The 20,142-nt window shown below is 42.4% G+C and overlaps 1 protein-coding gene across 1 annotated transcript; it reads right to left on the reverse strand.

Moving 5' to 3' along the window:
* Positions 1–770: 770 nt before the first annotated feature.
* LOC109891981 (ral guanine nucleotide dissociation stimulator-like 1) lies at positions 771–19,142 on the reverse strand. Its single transcript, XM_020484423.2, has 17 exons — positions 18,743–19,142; positions 14,017–14,306; positions 13,276–13,320; positions 13,020–13,189; positions 12,762–12,919; positions 12,416–12,652; positions 12,156–12,259; positions 11,703–11,787; positions 9,572–9,643; positions 7,988–8,074; positions 7,797–7,829; positions 7,342–7,463; positions 6,847–6,936; positions 4,897–5,023; positions 4,202–4,462; positions 3,690–3,804; positions 771–3,437 (listed from the first exon to the last, which is right to left on the reverse strand). Exons 1-17 carry the CDS (start codon positions 18,764–18,766, stop codon positions 3,298–3,300), a joined length of 2,160 nt encoding a protein of 719 aa, XP_020340012.2. The 5' UTR covers positions 18,767–19,142; the 3' UTR covers positions 771–3,297.
* Between the last annotated feature and the right edge of the window lie 1,000 nt (positions 19,143–20,142).

Raw genomic sequence — 20,142 nt, forward strand, 5'->3', positions numbered from 1 at the left:
TGTCTCATTCACTTATTTTTTTACCTGCACTCTTGGATCCCGGAGCATAACATTTTCGCTGTACCCTGCAATTACATCTGCTTCCCTGTACTTGTGACTAAACACAATGTAATCTAATCAAGAAGCTTCGTTTCCCTATCACTATGAAAAACCCAGCAGCGTTGCAGTACTTGACACACTCAAACCGGTGCTCCTGGCATCTACCCCGTTCAAAGACACTTCAATATTTTGTCTTGCCCATTTGCCATCTGAATGGCACACATTCAGGATCCATGTCTCAAGGCTTAAAAATCCTTCTTTAACCCATCTCGTCCCCTTCATCTACACTAACAGGTGACATCAATAAGGAATCATAGCTTTCACCTGGATTCACCTGGTCAGTCTATGTAATGGAAAGAGCAGGTGTTCCTAATGTTTTGAACAATCAGGTATATCACTCTGAAATGGGTGGGAATACTTTAGAACAGATTTCCAAAATTAAAATCACTTGGACCTGATTTGCTGTTTTTTTTTGTCTTTTATGTCCAACAACTAAAACAAATAAAAGTGTATTCTTTTTTTTGTTGTTCAGAAACTTGGGGGGGCAAAATAAAATCACCCGCGGGCCAAATTCATGCCACCAGTTTGGGAACCCTGAATTACATCATGAATATAAGTGGCAGTCTTACAGAATGGCGTGCTTTAGCCTATATATTCAGATATATGGAAACCAATAATCTTAGAATCATACAGTGAAATACAGTATAAGAAATGTTGACCTAAACACAGAAAAAGGTGTTGAGAAACTTTATTTGGAGCAGAGAGACAATGAAAATGGACAGCTCAGTAAACGTGAGATGTCCTGTTGCTTGAATCATTCAGTTTTTTCATGTTTGCAGGATTTTCACATAGCACTGTACAAGCCATATATTTAACACTTCCTCTTTAGTTTACAATTACTTTTAATGCTATTCATCTCAAAGAGACAACTAAGCAACCTCTGGGAATTCAGTTTTGGCAGATTTGTAATATACATTAGATTTAAATCTGGGTTCAAATGACCCATCTTCAAGCCCTGGATGAAAGGGGTACGTAAATGCTCTGGCAGATAAAAGCACCTTGAGTTATTTATAGCGCCTAAGTGTTTGAATTTCTTTTCACCTTTTTTCAGAATGTTGCATAACCAATTTGGTTCAATCATAGTGGAAAGCTTTAATATATTAAACACTTATTTGCATGATAGTCCTTCTAAACATTTAAATTAAGCTACTGTAGTGTCATACACTGATTTTTAAAAAGCATTTTGGAAATGCCTATCAAATCGGTGATTCATCTGGCATGGTTTAGAATGTACACTAAACAAAAATGTTAATGAAACATGTAACGTGTTGGTCCCATGATTTCATGAGCTGAAATTAAAGATCGCAGACATTTTTCCATACGCTCAAAAAGCTTATTTCGCTCAAACTTTGTGCACAAATTTGTTTACATCCCCGTTAGTGAGCATTTTTTCCTTTGCCAAGATAATCCATCCATCTGACAGGTGGCATATCAAGGAGCTGATTAAACAGCTTGATCATTACACAGGTGCAGCTTGTGTTGCAGACAATAAAAGGCCAGTCTAAAATGTGTAGTTGTCACACAACACAATGCCACAGATGTTTTGAAGGAATGGGCAATTGGCATGCTGACCTCGGGAATGTCTACCAGAGCTGTTGCCAGAGAACTGCATGTTAATTTCTCTACCATAAGTCGTCTCCAACGTTGTTTTAGAGAATTTGACAGAACAACCAGCCTCAGAACCACGTGTAACCACGCCAGTCCAGGACCTACACATCCGGCTACTTCACCTGTGTGATTGTCTGATACCAGCCACCTGGACAGCTGATGAAACTGAGGAGTATTTGTCTGTAATAAAACCCTTTTGTGGGGAAAAACTCATTCTGATTGGCTGGGCCTTGCTCCCCAGTGTGTGTGCCACTCTCCCAAGTGGGTGGGCCTATGCCTTCCCAGGCCCACCGACAGCAGCACCCCTGCCCAGTCATGTGAAATCCATAGATTAGGGCCTAATTAATTAATTAATTTTGACTGATTTCCTTATATGAACTGTAACTCAGTAAAATTAGTTTAAATTGTTGCCTTTATATTTTTTTCAGAATATTTGTATATTTAATTGACAAGTGCACACAGCCTTGCCTGACGACTCTTTCTTCCGCTGCTCGTTGTCAACAGACTTCAGTCGGAGAGTGCGATCATTGAAGTCGTTTGAGGTGACGTCAAATTGAGGGGTGTTGTACAAAACAAGGCATCAGCGGTTGGATCATCTCTAACCCATCAGCATATCAAAGCCAATGACAAATTTGGGTAGCTAGGCAACACAGCCATGGAGGCCCACTTAATCATCAAGAGCATTATAGGAGACAAATAGAAAACAATGTAAAAAGAACAGGAAAAAAACTAAGTATTAACACTGAAATGCAACCCAGAACTCTTTACAACACACACATCATTATCACCATCATTTAAACTTTGACAGTCTGAGTCCATAAATGTTTATCAGTGTCCCCTCTACAGCAACTGACTGTAGTGTATGTGGAATGCTATCCAGCCAGTCAGGCCAGCCCCTCCTTTCGCACGCACAGCCCCAATCAGTATCGCCATGACGGCGGGCTGATACCCTGGTGAACATAGTGATCCGGGTGAGAACATTCCCATCCACTTCTCAGGTGGCAGTGGCAGGCCGTCTCCTGTGACCTAATTTCCTTTTAAGGCTCATGGGTTCTCTCTCTCTGTTGGGAAACGTCAGTCATCTCTCTCATTAAAACAAGTAGGTGACTGGTTTTGCTCAGAGGAGAGGAGACAAGAGGAAACAACTATAAGTATCTGTATATTGGTGTGACTGAGGGAGAGAGTCACTGCTGATGCTGTTCCAATGTGACTCCTTTCCACAAAGTAAAGCACCTCAGGGAAGTCTAGTAGGAATGTTGATTGTTGAATGGTGGAATTCATGTAGAGTTCCGCTCCACCAATAAATAAAGGACATTCTGTTCAATGGGTTTCAAAATGTAGCCCCAAATCTGTTGTCTTCAACACGTGTATTTTACATGATGTGCCATTATGCTATCATCTTCCACCTGTTCCTCTCATGGCACCCACTTGACAACAAACCAAGCAGGGGTCTGTCCATCATGGAACATTTAAACATGATTTTTTTGTCATAAAAGAAAGTTATTAAAAACAAAACAGCAAAATGTCTGTACAAAATCCTTTGAACTCAGTCCTGGTTTGCAGTTACTCATCATTGCCATAGAACGGTGTCTACTTTGAATAACGTCCAAGGCTGGAAGTAGCGCACAGAGGTTTCCTTTGACCCAGTGGGCACTGGTGCAGAACAAAGTCAAAGTTCGCTGACGTGCACATGGCGTAGAAGACGTTAGCTTTGTCCGGAATGAGCAACTCTGAAAAACAGAAGATGTGGCGGTTGGTATGAGAAAGGAGAATATTACATACAGTATACGTACACTATTAAAACGTCCTCTTCAATCATTCCAGGACAACAATATCTTCAGTAATATTTATACTATAGGTAAGTGTACGTAATGCCAAACTATAACAACTATCTTTGCTTGACCGACACTGATCTGCACAGTGATGTGGCATCTTTGAGTGGGCATATGTACTGTGTAAGAGCATTGATTGTTTTAGCTCACCTCTTTCCTGGGAGATCAACTGTGTGAGGGTGAAGTCTTGACAGGTCAGGTGCTCCAGGTTGTGTTTTTCCAGGGCCCTCTGGATCACCTGGGCAGTTTTGTCCTGACTAGTCAGCTGAGAAGGACATAAGTCAAACAAGCAGTTAATATGCTGTAATGAGGAAGTGAAGGGTTGGCTTCAAAATCTCCCTTCAACCAACCAGAGTATCTTAAATAACAACCCCCCCTACTTTGCTGATAACTTCTTTATTGAGGAAAAATGTACTTACTACGACTGTGATATGTGGTTGTCTCACCTAGCTATCTTAAGATGAACGCAATAACTAAGTCGCTCTGGATAAGAGCGTCTGCCAAATGACTCAAATGTAAATGTAACCAACACAGCAGTTCTTATCTTCGATTTCATCATAACCAAATGTACAGAGCTAGAGTACTACACACATGATCCCTTTAACATTTCCATAACAGGACCCCAAGATAATCCCTACCGCCAGATCCCAGCCCAAGCTCACCAGGATGCTCTTGTACATGTTGCCATTGCCAGCCTCCACACTGACCCTCACAATACAGGAGTCAGCCACCTGTCTGTTGTAGAGGGGGAGGGAGGTCATGGACACAGAGCGCTTGTGATGAGAGGCCAGCATGGGTTTAGGGTGGGCAGCCACTGGAGCAGAGAGGTCAGGCTGAGAACTGGAGGAACAACTGGAGGGTGTGGAGCCATCCGGGGAGAAGGGTAAGGCCTCCGCCACATTTTGACAGGAGCTGGACAGAGACTGGGACAGGGTAGAGAGACCGTACATGCATGAGTGCCATTGGAAATAATGAATTAGTCTTTCAGTTTGTCTGTCTGAGATATTGACCTCAGCACATTTGTGGACAACTGAAATATTGAGCCATGCTTCACCAGCGAGGCATGTGCTAAGCAAACACCACTCCTGCTTGGCTTCAAGGACCTGGTCAATTGACAATCCAGTTCTCAAGGACATCAGTTTCAATGAGATGTCAATGGGGATCACTGTTATGAATGGGAGGTTGAATTGCTTCATGGTGTACCTACTGGTATTAGTAAAGTGTAACTAGAGGATGTTTTGTAGTACAGTGTGTTCTATTAAAACATTTGAAACAGCTTTAACCAGGGTGTGCAATGACTGACAGAAAGAGAGAGACACTTAGAGGCATGTCTAAAGGGGATAGGAGAGAGCTGTACCTGCAGTCGGAGTGTGGAGGGAGGGGTGGAGAGATCCTCCATCTCAGAGCCACTGGACCCTGAAGACGACACACTGATCTCGTCTGCATGGGTTTTCCTGCTGGATCCCTCACTCACTTTCAGGAGTCTGCAAATACACACAGTTAGAACTTTCCACTAAATTAACAAATGTGGTCAACGTACACTAGTAAAACCTTAAATACTGCATTTTGTCATTGTTCTTTTACAGTTCTTGTTTATTTACAACAATTTTACAATAGTTGTATACAGTCGGAAGTTTACATATACTTAGGTTGTTTTTCAACCACTCCACAAATTTCTTGTTAACAAACTATAGTTTTGGCAAGTCGGTTAGAACATCTACCTTGTGCATGACACAAGTCATTTTTCCAACAATTGTTTACAGACAGATTAATTAACTTATAATTCACTGTATCACAATTCCAGTGGGTGTGTTGACTGTGCCTTTAAACAGCTTGGAAAATTCCATAAAATGATGTCATGGCTTTAGAAGCTTCTGATAAGCTAATTGACATAATTTGAGTCAATTGGAGGTGTACCTGTGGATGTATTTCAAGGCCTACCTTCAAACTTAGTGGCTCTTTGCTTGAAATCATGGGAAAATCAAAAGAAATCAGCCAAGAACTCAGAAAAACAATTGTAGACCTCCACAAGTCTGGTTCATCCATGGGAGCAATTTCCAAACACCTGAAGGTACCACGTTCATCTGTACAAACAATAGTACGCAAGTATAAACACCATGGGACCACGCAGCCGTCATACCCCTCAGGAAGGAGACGAGTTCTGTCTCCTAGCGATGAACGTACTTTGATGCGAAAAGTGCAAATCAATCCCAGAACAACAGCAAAAGACCTTGTGAAGATCCTGCAGGAAAACAGGTACAAAAGTATCTATATCCACAGCAAAACGAGTCCTATATCGACATAACCTGAAAGGCCGCTCATCAAGGAAGAAGCCACTGCTCCAAAACCAACATAAAAAAGCCACACTACGGTTTGCAACTACACATGGGGACAAAGATCGTACTTTTTGGGGAAATGTCCTCTGGTCTAATGAAACAAAAATATAACTGTTTGGCCATAATGACCATCATTATGATTGGAGGAAAAAGGGGGAGGCTTGCAAGCCGAAGAACACCATCCCAAACGTGAAGCACGGGGGTGGCAGCATCATGTTGTGGGGATGCTTTGCTGCGGGAGGGGCTGGTGCACTTCAAAAAATAGATGGCCTCATGAGGATGGAAATGTATGTGTATTTATTGAAACATCTCAAGACATCAGTGAGGAAGTTAAAGCTTGGTCGCAAATGGGTCTTCCAAATGGACAATGACCACAAGCATACTTCCAAATTTATGGCAAAATGGCTTAAGGACAACAAAGTCAATATATTGGAGTGGCCATCACAAAGCCTTGACCTCAATCCCATAGAACATTTGTGGGCAGAACTGAAAAAGCGTGTGCGAGCAATGAGGCCTAGAAACCTGACTCAGTTACACCAGCTCTGTCAGTAGTAATGGGCCAAAATTCACTCAAGTTATTGTGGTAAGCTTATGAAAGGTTACCCGAAACATTTGACCCAAGTTAAACCGTTTAAAAGGCAATGCTACCAAATACTAATTGAGTGTATGTAAACTTCTGACCCACTAGGGATGTGATGAAATAAATAAAAGCTGTAATAAATCACTCTCTCTACTATTATTCTGACATTTCACATTCTTAAAATAAAGTGGTGATCTAACTGACCTAAAACAGGGACATTTTATTCCGATTAAATGTCAGGAATTGTGAAAAACTGAGTTTAAATGTATTTGGCTAAGGTGTATGTAAACCTCTGACTTCCAACTGTATATTAGAGATTGGGTGAATACTATTGTCTTGATTACAATTAACAAGATGGCAACTGCTGTTAAGCGAAGTGTTCAGTACTCACGAGGACAGTTTCTTGCTGAGCAAACGGTGGCTCCGGGGGCTTGGGGAGCAGAGGTCTATTGGAGGCTCCAGGTTTCTGGACAGTTCATAGCTGTGGCAGAACACATAGAAAACACTTATGAGGCCTGAAGTCAGGGTGGACTTGTCTAAATGTATACAGCCTTTTGTTCTAGCACTGCACTAGCACATCTGACTCTAAAAGCCTGAACACACTGCAGCCCTGTGTCAACCCCAGCTCTAGATGGGTTTTCTATAAATTTCCTTAACAGGCAAAACCTGGGTAGGGATTATGGGAATTGTGTTTTACATGTAATTTGAGTAGTACATTTGGGTATACAGTATATTAGAACGAGACAATTCAGGTTGTATAAAGGGTTTATTGGCCTATAAGGGGCATCATTTTAAGACGTGATTATGCCCCCTTAACCCTTACAAAGCTCACCAGCTCGATCTCCTCATTGATCTACCATAAAATTAGTGGGGGACAGGTTCTCACCTCTCCTGGTCAGTGAGCAGCTTCTGGCCTTGCAACCAAGCAGTGATCCTGGTGTGATGGGGCAGGTTGTACTGAGAGCAGGAGGCTTGGAGCTGCCGGATCTGAGAGAGAATCTCAAACTCCTGCAGAGAGAGAGGGAAATCATGAGCCCATGTCAGCTGTGTGGTTGTTATGTAACTTGTCCTGAACTAGTAACACCTGACAACACTTTTAACAGTCATGGGGCTCCAATAAAGGCTAGCTAGAAGATAGTAATTTAGAGCAGTAAGCAAACATCCTTAAGCATAAAGGTGTCCACTTTTTCCTTCGGCATGTGAAAGTACCACTACAATGTGGTGGTGAGTGTGCCACCAATTCAATGCATGTCAAGTCCTATAACAAGAGTGAAATATTTAGACACGTTTGTACTGCATCTTTCGTTTTCTTTACGTAAAATCCCAACAGCAACAACTTACCCTCCTCCTCTTTTCAAAGTTTATGAGGTCCCCCTGTCAAAAATAGCACAACATGCTATTATACTTGACAATATGGAAGATTTATTATCAATATTAAACATTAAGATAGTAATCCACTAGAAGGCAAATATAGAATTAACTTAAAGTAGCTGCCATAACTGAGCAGTCTGTTTCAATGGCTGTTTGCTTACCTCCACAGTATCTGGTAGAGCAGTGTCCAGCATTGTGAGGATAGTCAGGTACGTGCCCAGGTAAGGAACCACCCCACCGGGGGTGCTCTGAGGAGACGACAGTACAGAGACAGCATGTCAGCAGAGGATTCTAGTAACACAGCTTTAGAGAATGTGCATATGATGCTAGAAAAGGTATTGGCCTATGATTACTGTCCTTTCATAGCCTAGTAATCTGTGGCCATATGAAACATCAGTGGCTAATGATAGGATGGCTTCCTTTTGCCACACATGACTCTCTCAGTCTTTGAATAGATTTTTCCTCGAGGGGAATCACTGTACCCTCTTGTGGGTTAAGAGCTGATGGGGTTAGGGGGCTACATGTGACTTCAAGAAGCAGAAACTTCCCCCGCAAAATACTAAGGAGACAATACTAGGATCCTTCCTCCCCTTTCCATCCCCCCCGGTAGCAGCTTATAATAAACTTTTTTTTAAACTTTCAAATACATAGAATTCTGCTATAATTTATATTTTATACCCTCCTTTTTCTTGATATCCAATTGCAATCTTGTCTCATCGCTGCAACTCCCCAATGGGCTCGGGAGAGGCGAAGGTCGAATCATTCATCCTCCAAAACATGACCCCCCCCCAAGCCGCACTTCTTCTTTTTTTACCCCTTTTTTCTCCCCACAATTTCGTGGTGTCCAATTGGTAGTAGTTACAGTCTTGTCTCATTGCTGCAACTCCCATACGGACTCGGGAGAGACGAAGGTCGAGAGCCATGTGTCCTCTGAAACACAACCTAACCAAGCCGCACTGCTTCTTGACACAACGCACATCCAACCCAGAAGCCAGCCGCACCAATGTGTCGGAGGAAACACCACACACCTAGCGACCTGGTGAGCGTGCACTGCGCCTGGCCCGCCACAGGAGTCACTAGTGCACGATGATACAAGGATATCCCTGCCGGCCAAACCCTCCCTAACCCGGACGACGCTGGTCCAATTGTGCATCGCCCCCATGGACCTCCCGGTCGCAGCCGCCTGCGACAGAGCCTGGGCTCGAACCCAGAATCTCTGGCGGCACAGCTAGCACTGCGATGCAGTACCTTAGACCACTGCGCCATCCGGGAGGGAAGCTGTGCTTCTTAACACCCGCTCAACCCGGAAGCCAGCTGCACCAATGTGTCGGAGGAAGCACCGTTCAACTGACGACCAAAGTCAGTTTGCAGTTGCCCAGCCCACCACAACGTGTCTCTAGAGTGCAATGAGCCAAGTAAAGCCCCCTCCAGCCAAACCCTCCCCTAACCGGACGACGCTGGGCCAATTGTGCGCCGCCCTATGGGACTCCCGGTCACGGCCAGGTGTGACACAGCCTGGGATAAAACCCCAGGCTGTAGTGAAGCTGCAATACTGTGATGCAGTACCTTAGACCGCTACGCCACTCGGGAGGCCTCTCCTATCATTTCTGTCCATTTAATGTTGCATGGAAAGAAGAGAAAGCTAAAACAAACTTAATGACCGCCACTATATATAGATATCTCTCATGTCTATATATCATGTCTGCAATGTCTCTTACTCAATCTCTCTCCGAAGTATCGCTTACCATCTGTCTGGCAATAGGACATCGCTTGGATATCTTGGGAGAAATGTTATCCATGGCTGTTTGGCTTCCATCCTGAAAAGGGGTCAGATAGAAGCTAAATTCAGTCTGCATTTATGCCCTTCCATTGTCAACCTGTCCACTCATCTGCAATGACCTACAGCATATGCAAAGAGTCAGTCAAATCTGGTCTAGGTCAGAACTTCCTTTACCAGCTTATGGGGTCAACACCACATTGTTTGTTCTTAGACACACACACACACATCTCATTATGTAAACAATATATTGAGCTTTTAAAATCCATGCAAACGTGAATAAAAGCAGTTTTGTGCTAAAGAACATTTTGATAAGAACATCTGTCAAAAGCACCATTTCTGTGAGCCTGTTAATACAGACACAGGGAGCACGTTAAACTACACTGCTCAAAAAAAATAAAGGGAACACTAAAATAACACATCCTGAATGAATTAAATATTCTTATTAAATACTTTTTTCTTTACATAGTTGAATGTGCTGACAAAATCACATAAAAATTATCGATGGAAATCAAATGTATCAACCCATGGAGGTCTGGATTTGGAGTCACACTCAAAATTAAAGTAGAAAACCACACTACAGGCTGATCCAACTTTGATGTAATGTCCTTAAAACAAGTCAAAATGAGGCTCAGTAGTGTGTGGCCTCCACGTGCCTGTATGGCCTCCCTACAACGCCTGGGCATGCTCCTGATGAGGTGGCGGATGGTCTCCTGAGGGATCTCCTCCCAGACCTGGACTAAAGCATCTTCAACTCCTGGACAGACTGTGGTGCAACGTGGCGTTGGTGGATGGAGCGAGACATGATGTCCCAGATGTGCTCAGATTGGATTCAGGTCTGGGGAACGGGCGGGCCAGTCCATAGCATCAATGCCTTCCTCTTGCAGGAACTGCTGATACACTCCAGCCACATGAGGTCTAGCATCGTCTTGCATTAGGAGGAACCCAGGGCCAGTGGCGAATTTGCCAATCTTGGTGTTCTCTGGCAAATGCCAAACGTCCTGCACCGTGTTGGGCTGTAAGCACAACCCCCACCTGTGGACGTCGGGCCCTCATACCACCCTCATGGAGTCTGTTTCACGTCCACATCTCCTGTACTGGCCTGTCTACTGGTAGCGCCTCCATGCTCTGGACACTACGCTGACAGACACAGCATCACCTTCTTGCCACAGCTCGCATTGATGTCCCATCCTGGATGAGCTGCACTACCTGAGCCACTTGTGTGGGTTGTAGACTCCGTCTCATGCTACCACTAGAGTGAAAGCACCGCCAGCATTCAAAAGTGACCAAAACATCAGCCAGGAAGCATAGGAACTGAGAAGTGGTCTGTGGTCACCACCTGCAGAACCACTCCTTATTGGGGGTGTCTTGCTAATTGCCTATAATTTCCACCTGTTGTCTATTCCATTTGCACAACAGCATGTGAAATATATTGTCAATCAGTGTTGCTTCCTAAGTGGACAGTTTGATTTCACAGAAGTGTGATTGACTTGGAGTTACATTGTGTTGTTTAAGTGTTCCCTTTATTTTTTAAGCAGTGTATTTTTCTGGAACAGTCCAGTTGAACAAGGGGTGGAGCAATACAGTAAAATTAAATAAAGATGTGAGGCAAATGAAGGTGTTTCTCAAGGAACTGCTGGGGAAATTGTCATTAGTGTAGTGTTTGTTGACAATGATGTTATATCAGCTTATTTGGAAATTCTGAGCAATATGTAGAATATTACTTTTGAGCCCTCTCACTGTAACCAGACTGAATGAAGATTTGACACAAACACCCAGAGCCGACAGAAAAATAGAACACCCTCTCTTTTGCTTTGGGACAATGGCTTACTATTAACACACTGTTACGCAATTTCACTAAACATTAACTTGACAGAAAGATGAGTTTTAATAAGTCGTAAAAGTAGAATATCAAGGTCCCTTAAGATGTAAGTAAAGGTCAACTGCTCTCAAAACAATAAAACACTCCATATTGTAAGTATTTCAAGTGTCATATCGTCTGCATTATGGTTGTAAAAAGAAAGCATACATTTGTGCAGAGACGCAAGTTTTAAAAAATGAAGTTAAATAATTTTCCTTAAAATGTACTTGATTCTTACCTCCACACTGATCTCTCTGTTGCTCAACACACAGTTCTCATCAGGGAAGGTTTCACAGAGGTTATCAAAGATGGCCACGCTGTCCCTGAAGAAGAACAAACCAATTAAATCAATCATACAAGATAGCAACTTTATTACAAAAGATATCCTTGAAGCTTCAAAGGGATTTAGAGTTGGTAAGACATGGCATGTTGACCTAAAATTATTGTTCAACTATTCTTGACTGACACAATATTAATGGTTTATTACATAGTTATGGCATGAAGTACAAACTAAGGTTAGTTGAATAATGTAGGTCAATTACTAGTAAATAATTTCCTTACTAAGCCTTACATTCTCAGAGGATAAGGACACCCTTGTTCATTTTCTTTTGTTGCCATATTCAATCAATGTTATTGGCCCTCTACCTTCATGACTCAGCTAACCCTTGCAGTGTGACCCGACAGTCCGTACCTACACACTGCAGCCCACGTCTTCCTCAGCCTGTAGACAGCATTGGACTGAAGGGCAGACAGGATGGCCCTCAAAGAGGAGAAATTCTTCAGCTGCCGACACTCCTGTTTCAGAAAACAGTCACAAGTTAGAGACTGACTAGGGACTTACATCTGAATGCACTGAGAACCAGGATACAGGTTAACGTTTAGATGTGTAAGGCTGCACTTGGATTTGAAAATGTATCCCTCAAATGGTCCAAGTTACTAGACGTGTCTGACCTGTCCTACTCTGATCCACTTCTCAATGACGCAGGCCCTCTGAGCTGGGCTGGAGGCCCTGTGGACGGAAGTGGGGCTGGAGGTGGGCCGGCAGAGCAGGGAGGTGATAACTCGGTTGGTGACTTCATTAAACTGGGCAATGGTGGCGCTGATGGTAGCAGACAGGTTCTCCTTCTTGTCTCTCTGGGACCACACACAGCCCAGACACTGGTAGGGAACCACCTTCCCAAATAGCCCCTGAGAGACACACAGATAAGGAAGGTAAAAATGGAAAAAGAGTGTTAGCGATCCACTCCTGAGGACGCATATTAAGAGCCAGAAATTATCTGCCATGATTGACACTTACAGCGTCCAGTCGGGTGAGCTGTTCTGCAATGCCTGTGACTGAGAAGTCCATGATGTCACCCTGATCCAGTGGGCTGTCCCATTCTAGGACTTTCTCCCCTGAGCCCTCATCTTCCTGATTAACCTCAGCCTGGGAAGAATGGCCACCAGTATCCATTTCTATTAAAGGGAGAGAGGAATGACAGAAGGGGATCAACAATGGTATCATAATCAAAGGCAATTCACATAAAAGGTTAGGATAAACAAGTGGATCCTGTACCTTCTCTATGGAACTTATTAAGCAGAGTTTCAGAGCGCTGGGCCAGTGAACAGAAGGAGGACAGGCTGTGCAGGTGGTCGATCAGCAGCCTTAGGGAGGGGTGCTGAGGAGGATCCCGGAAGTCCTCACTGTTCTCCTCCAACCAAGTCTGGATCAGGGGCAACAGACGCCTGAGGAGACAACGTGATGAAACAATATCTTCCCTGTTTCAGAGTCAAGGAAATAAATGTGATCAAGGGAAAAGCAGCCAGCTCACCTCCTGTGACATTCACTGTTGTACACGTCTGAAGCCCCATTGTCCCTGTGAGAACAATTAGGAAGAGTGTCAGACTCATCTAAACTGTGATTGTGACCAACAGGACAGTGGTCCATTCTTCTTCAGACTGTTTTTCTTTGGTCTGTCTCTATGCTCCGTTGTTATCCTGACACTCACTCCAAACTCAGCGAATAATTGTTGTTGTAAAAGCTGTAATGGCTAACTACCTGCTGGGTGCTTATTATCATTATATCAAAGATGCTGAGATAGTAATTTTGTGAGGGAGGCAAGAAAGAAAAAAAATGTGACGAAACTAAGTGACTTTGCATACACAGCGAGAGGTGTTGTTCAAAAAAAGACCACTCTCGACATACCCTCTCATCTGTATTCAACATAACATTCAATTTGGCTAATCTTATTTGTTACTGTGATAACTTGGAATGTGTCAAAAGAGTTGTGTTTGCAGAAAGGTGGGTGAAGACGAGAAGGCAAAAGAAGAGGAAGATAGACATTTTGTTGGCCATTTCACCCAAAATGTATTGTATAGAAGATGGGTTTTAATAAGCAGTAAAACTAGAACGTCAAGGTGTTTTCAAACTATAGAGGTCAAACAACCTGCTCACCTAATTTCATACTGTATCATTTTAACAGTGAAATAGCTTCCTCATTATGGTCTGAGACAATGGTCAGGTGAAACATAACAGCAGTTATGAGTACTGTAAACTTAATGACATGGCCCACCTCTGGAAGAGCAGCTCAATGAGTGTACTGGTAGTGGTGAAGGTCTGGTAGGTGGACAGAAAGATCCGTCTGTAGTCGAGCTCCTGGCAGCAGGGGTCCAGGAGGTGGCTCACCAGCCGGTTCAGGGTGGCTGCCTTCAGCCTGCGCACCTTGCAGGTCCGGTACTGGACGAAGGCAACGCATGGCCGGGCCTCGGTGGGGTTGGCTGGTATCTGGACAGGCTCCCGACGCAGGGTGATCCCATACAACGCCCCCTCCTCAAACTCCTCCCCCCACTCCTGCACTGGGTTCTGGGTGGGAAGGAGGAACTCACACAGTGAGACGGGGAGACTGGCGCTCCTTTCAATTCCTTCAATCTTCTATTACTCTTGTATTGACGCATACTGGACTAGACGCCTCATTTTAGTTTTTGGAAACACAGAGGTCAAAAGGTGGATCATTAGCAGGTAAAAATAGCCATAGTTGACCACTAGCAAACAAGCAGAGGTGACCCGCTGACATGCAAACCACCCTGATCCACAGTGATGAGGCGGCTATGAGGCTCACACAACAACAAACTGGACCTCACATGCAACATAGACATTTCAGCTCATGTATATAATAGCTGTCTATGGGCAGTAGACCACTGACAGGACAGAGCCTACAGACCATAATGACCAGCTTTAAGACCAGATTGATGTTTATGGTCCATCACAGTAAGCCTATTCAGAGGCATGCCCGCCGTGTGAGCAAAATGTAGACACTTCACCTGGGAGGTCTGTGATACAGGGAGCGCTTTGGGTTTATCAGTTATTCACCTGGGAGGTCTGTGATACAGGGAGCGCTTTGGGTTTATCAGTTATTCACCTGGGAGGTCTGTGATACAGGGAGCGCTTTGGGTTTATCAGTTATTCAGCAGACAGGTGAAAAGACAAACTCATGTTTACATCTGTACACACACTATCACACTATCACAGATTTGTCTCAGGATATTCACACGTTGGTTTAGCAAAGTTAGAAATCTCATCCAAATCTTTGCTTTAAAGGTTTAATTCAAATCTCTTAGAAACACTGTACGGTTTACGTTAGAGAAAACACTGTACGGTTTACGTTAGAGAAAACACTGTACGGTTTACGTTAGAGAAAACACTGTACGGTTTACGTTAGAGAAAACACTGTACGGTTTACGTTAGAGAAAACACTGTACGGTTTACGTTAGAGAAAACACTGTACGGTTTACGTTAGAGAAAACACTGTACGGTTTACGTTAGAGAAAACACTGTACGGTTTACGTTAGAGAAAACACTGTACGGTTTACGTTAGAGAAAACACTGAGCAGAAATTGAGATATTCAATCACTTTGACAGCATCCCTTTTTCCCCCATACATGTTTGCTGATGGAAGAAGTGCTCAGCAAATGACTTTTTGGACATGAATGGCAAAACATTCAGGAGATAGAGGTGCTCAAAGATTCCCCATTTTGCATACCCCACCATACCCCACCATACCATCAGACATCCATTTCTTAATCATTGGAAAAGAGACATGGTTGACAGGGTTTGTCAAACTAATTTATTTAATACAAATTATGTTTATTTTTAATTTATTTTTACCTTTAACGTAAATGATTACCCAGCCTGTATTCAAGAGCATGTTGTGTCTCAACTGATGGCAGGCCTCAGATTATGTCAAATAGGGTCTAAACTACAATATTTGCCAATTTGAACAAATATATAATTTATGTTTAAGGTTAAAAATATATATATATATATTTTCCAGTGATGAAGACATGGATGTCTCATGGTACGGTGTGCAAAATAGGTCAACTTTAAGCACCTTTCTCTGTTTTGGCATTCAGATTCAAAAAGTCACTTTCTGAGCACTTCTACAATGGGCAAATATGTATGGAAGGTTTTCTTCAAATCAAAAGGGGTGCTGTCAAAAAGTGACTGAATTCAAATGGATTTACCCAATTACAACATTTCATACAATAGTCTACATATTTAGCAGGACAAGGAACTTGACTCTCATGTATTCCAAAGAACATTGGTACAGAACAACATGAAAGGGTACACAGCTTGCCTATTGAGGACAAGAGCAATGTGGTACAAAGAGACGGGACCTGGGTCAAATCATTCAAACAACATGATCAAAGAAATCAGAAATAAATCACCATAATCCCCTTCAAAATATGTAACCTATTAAATTGACAGTGGCAAGAATAAGTATGTGAAGACTTTGGAATTACCTGGATTACCTAAATTGGTTAACCAGACTGTTTGTCTATTGTTATGACATAGATGAAGATCAGATCAAATTGTATGACCAATTTATGCAGAAATCCAGGTATTTCCAAATAGTTCACATACTTTGTCTTGCCCCTGTATCCCTCCACCCACTCCCCCAACTCAGTCCTACATACAAGTCTGTCACTAGCCCCCAATCAATCTCTCTTTTCTAATACACACCCCTCATATCTGTCCACCGCTTTCTGATATCATTTAGGCTTTCCTCCCTATGTCCCTGTCAGAACTAAAACAGTCTGGTTTTAACGTTGGCACCTGATATTATCCATGTATGCTCAAAGAAAATCAGAACATTTTAAGTCACATGCCATCTGACAGACGTGCAGATGCATATGGTGGGCAGAGCACTCAAGGCACATTATAATCATTAACCAGCTCCTAAATTACAGAGGGTTACTGAGGTACAAGGCAGGCAGACGTGCGTCACAACCTAATTATACACACCTGACAAAAGACCAGGCCAAGAAAAAGAGACACTATTATCGGTGTCGCGAGGGGACCAGTATCACACCATTGTCCTTTATGGAATACTGCATTACATTATCTGTAGGCCTACATGAGGCCAAGGCACAGAGATCCTAATTCTATGGGCAAGGATACAATACAGTAACATCTTTATCTTAGTCTTAGGTGCACCAAACTAAATTCAAAACAGACAGGAATTGTCCAATATTGAGACTAAACACAATGATACAAATTATATCAGGATAGCTATCAAAAACCCTTCTTCCCCGAACTACAATTTCGATGCTTTATTTTAATGTTTAGAAACATAAATCATAGCTTTCAACACGGTTTTCGAAACACATTCCGATATGCACCTTATCTTTCATATCAACGAAAACAATGTTCAAGTAAGATAACTTACTGTTGTAGCTTTGCGCAGATCCACAAACTGTGTGTGCCTCCAGTGACGAACTACACTTCCTCCCAGGTATGCTTACACACAGGTTAACGGAGAACGCTAGACAGCAATTTAGCACAGGTGGCAGCCTATGTCTTCCGTAAACAAACGATGTAACATGGAGATGTGGCCGTGTAGGAACACTAACCCTAAAAGGTCGGTAGTAAATTTAATTGTCGCCGATATGAAACACGATCCACGTTTGCAATACCATGCCGCAAGTGATGCGTTGTAACGTGTAGAACGAGTGTCTGGGGTCCTAACAAAACTGCCCCGATCAGAAAATACTATTGTCATGTATTGTTGAAAACCAGCTAGGTAGGTTTAATACTCCTTTTTCCATTAAGGCAGTTTTATAGTAAATAGACCATGAGACTAAAAGAGGCACCATAGGTCGTCACAGGACAATGATGCAAATAATAGTCTCACTGATTTCTATGCATACACTACATGCAAGGATATACTGTACATCCATGCAAGATGCATGCATTGGCAATATGTTGCAGTGTTGCTGCCTTATTCATTAGCTGCACATTAGCCCATTCATAGACGCCTTCTGGCCAGGGGAGTTTTGTTAAGAAATTAGACGTTTGCTCTAAGTGTTAACACGAAGGAAACATACGGACAGGTGGAGGCTGGTGGGAAGAGCTATACGAGGACAGGCTCATTGTAATGGATGGAATGGAGTAATGTAACGGATTCAATCGTATGGTTTCCATATGTTTGATACAATTCAATGAACTCCATTCCAGCCTTTACAATGAGCCAGTCCTCTTATTGCTCCAGCCTCCTCTGACGAGGACCGTTGTCTTCTCAGGTATCTGTTTCATATCAGCAAGCAATAATAATGTATTTTTTATTTAAAATATTACACTACTACCCACCTTCATAGAGTTAGGGTTCCCACACAGCCATATTTCCATGTTACAGCGCTTGTTTACAGAAAACAGACAGAAGACAGAGTCCACTGTCTATGCTAATTAACTGCTTCTCCAAAAACCTGTGTGTAAACAGAAGACTGACGCCACAAAGTGTGGTCACTGAAAAATACTGTCTGCTGCAACTGTGTTAAACCGTGTACAGTAAGTGTATATTAAGCCTATATTTTGATGTGACATGAAAGTAGAGAGCTTTATGTTCCTAAAAATCATACCGCAATTGTGAATCGATTCACGTTTAGATGGTGTATTTGGCTGCCATAACCAATTCACCTCGAAACAGAACATCCAAGGTCCTTAGAAAATACGGAGTAACGTTAGGCTCATTTAGTCCATTATTGGGCTATAGCTACACATGTCTATAACGCTCTGACAAGACAGCACTGTCTGATTTATGCCCAACAGGTGTAAGAAGAGAAATTAGGCTATTAACCGCATATGACTCTGTTCAAACAGTGCATAACCTATGATTCAAATAGCCTACATTACATTATAGTTCTTAAAATACAGTAAAACTAATAAGATAATAACTTTATAATTTCTAAATGAAACGCATGTCGTACAACCACAAAATTCTTATGCACATCATTGGAAATTACCATTGATATCTCCCATTTTCCCATCTCGTCAGTCACCGCAGAACGTTTATGGCGTGATAACTTCCATCTTGTTCAAACTAAGTGTTGAAGCTGAAAATACACATCCACTTCGAAGGAGTTGAAGTTTACGGCTGCATGGTGATATGAATAAATATTTTACAGAAACGTCTCTTTAAACTACATATTTAAAAAAATATATATATAATGTATTGTTTTTATCTGCGTACTATTCGTCACATTTTGCGGCCGCATACAAGTTACACGCTATCAGTTGTCAAGAGCTTCCCATGACTAATCAATAAGCTACACTAGCTCCGCACCTAATGCCAGTATCGGTAAATTCTTCAAGGCGAAGCTTGGCGTTCTTGCCTGTAACTTCCAGCTTTTATGCAGTGGGTGGCGGCTATGGGAAGAATAGGCTACTCATTTGAGTGCGGTCTTGATGAAAGGGGTGTGCTCTCTGGTCTACTCTTTTGTATGGGTTTGCATATTTCCTACAAAAAACTACATACGGGATAATCATCTGATCGAAACTCGAGCTCATTGCTTCTGCAAGTTCATCTTCTGGTGAGTTTTTTGTGATGATAAAGAAAAACCTGGATGCTGAAAGTAAAATCTGTTGTTGGTGTGTTGGCAGCTCCACAACCTATATATCCTATGGAAAATAAGGGTGGCAGAATGAGCACAATGATAATTAGGGGTGAGTGGGGTAAGTTGAGCCTCCCTTGTTTCTAGGAGACCATACACACAATTGATAATTTGACCAAATGTTTAGAAAGAGGTAATTTCATTGAGTCTGTGAAGGAAGAAACCACATGGAAAAAGTGGTAAGCAAGTTAGGTCCAAAAGATTTTCAAAAGATTTGTGTTAGAGGTTTCATGACGCTTGTATCTAAACCGAAGTAGATCATTTTAAGTGTTCTATACATCAGTTGGGGTCTCTATAATCTTCATTATGAGGTCCTAAACCTGGCATGAACGTGCATCCCTGTAGCTGTGTGGGCTAATATAGTCAACATGTTTTCCTTGGGGTAAGTGAACCAATGGCAAGTTGAGCAAATGTAAGTGCTTTCTTCCCAGGCGTTATGCAAGGCATTGTTGTTGGGAAATGAGTTAAGAACAGGGCCTAGCTTATGATAAAGGTGTTTTTTAAAAGTACACCGTCTTTGTTAGGTGTTAAGCCTATGTTAAAGGATGCTTAAAATGATTATAATCCAAAAGTGATTGTGTTAAATTGTGTTTGGGAAATAGATAGATATGGTTTTAAAAAGGTAGTGTATTTCATTCAGTACATACAGTGGGGAGAACAAGTATTTGATACACTGCAAATTTTGCAGGTTTTCCTACTTACAAAGCATGTAGAGGTCTGTAATTTTTTATCATAGGTACACTTCAACTGTG

Source organism: Oncorhynchus kisutch, linkage group LG10, assembly GCF_002021735.2.
Source record: "Oncorhynchus kisutch isolate 150728-3 linkage group LG10, Okis_V2, whole genome shotgun sequence".
In the NCBI taxonomy this organism is placed as follows: domain Eukaryota; kingdom Metazoa; phylum Chordata; class Actinopteri; order Salmoniformes; family Salmonidae; genus Oncorhynchus; species Oncorhynchus kisutch.

What these genes read in the sequence shown, in the direction of transcription:
- LOC109891981 (XM_020484423.2), bottom strand. Translation starts at nt 18,766, where the DNA reads ATGGGAAAATGGGAGATATCAATG. An exon ending in ACAGAGAGATCAGTGTGGAG is followed by an intron (nt 9,644 to 11,702) that starts GTAAGAATCAAG and finishes ACCCCTTTTCAG; the next exon opens with GATGGAAGCCAAACAGCCAT. An exon ending in ACATGTACAAGAGCATCCTG is followed by an intron (nt 3,805 to 4,201) that starts GTGAGCTTGGGC and finishes TGTCCTTCTCAG; the next exon opens with CTGACTAGTCAGGACAAAAC.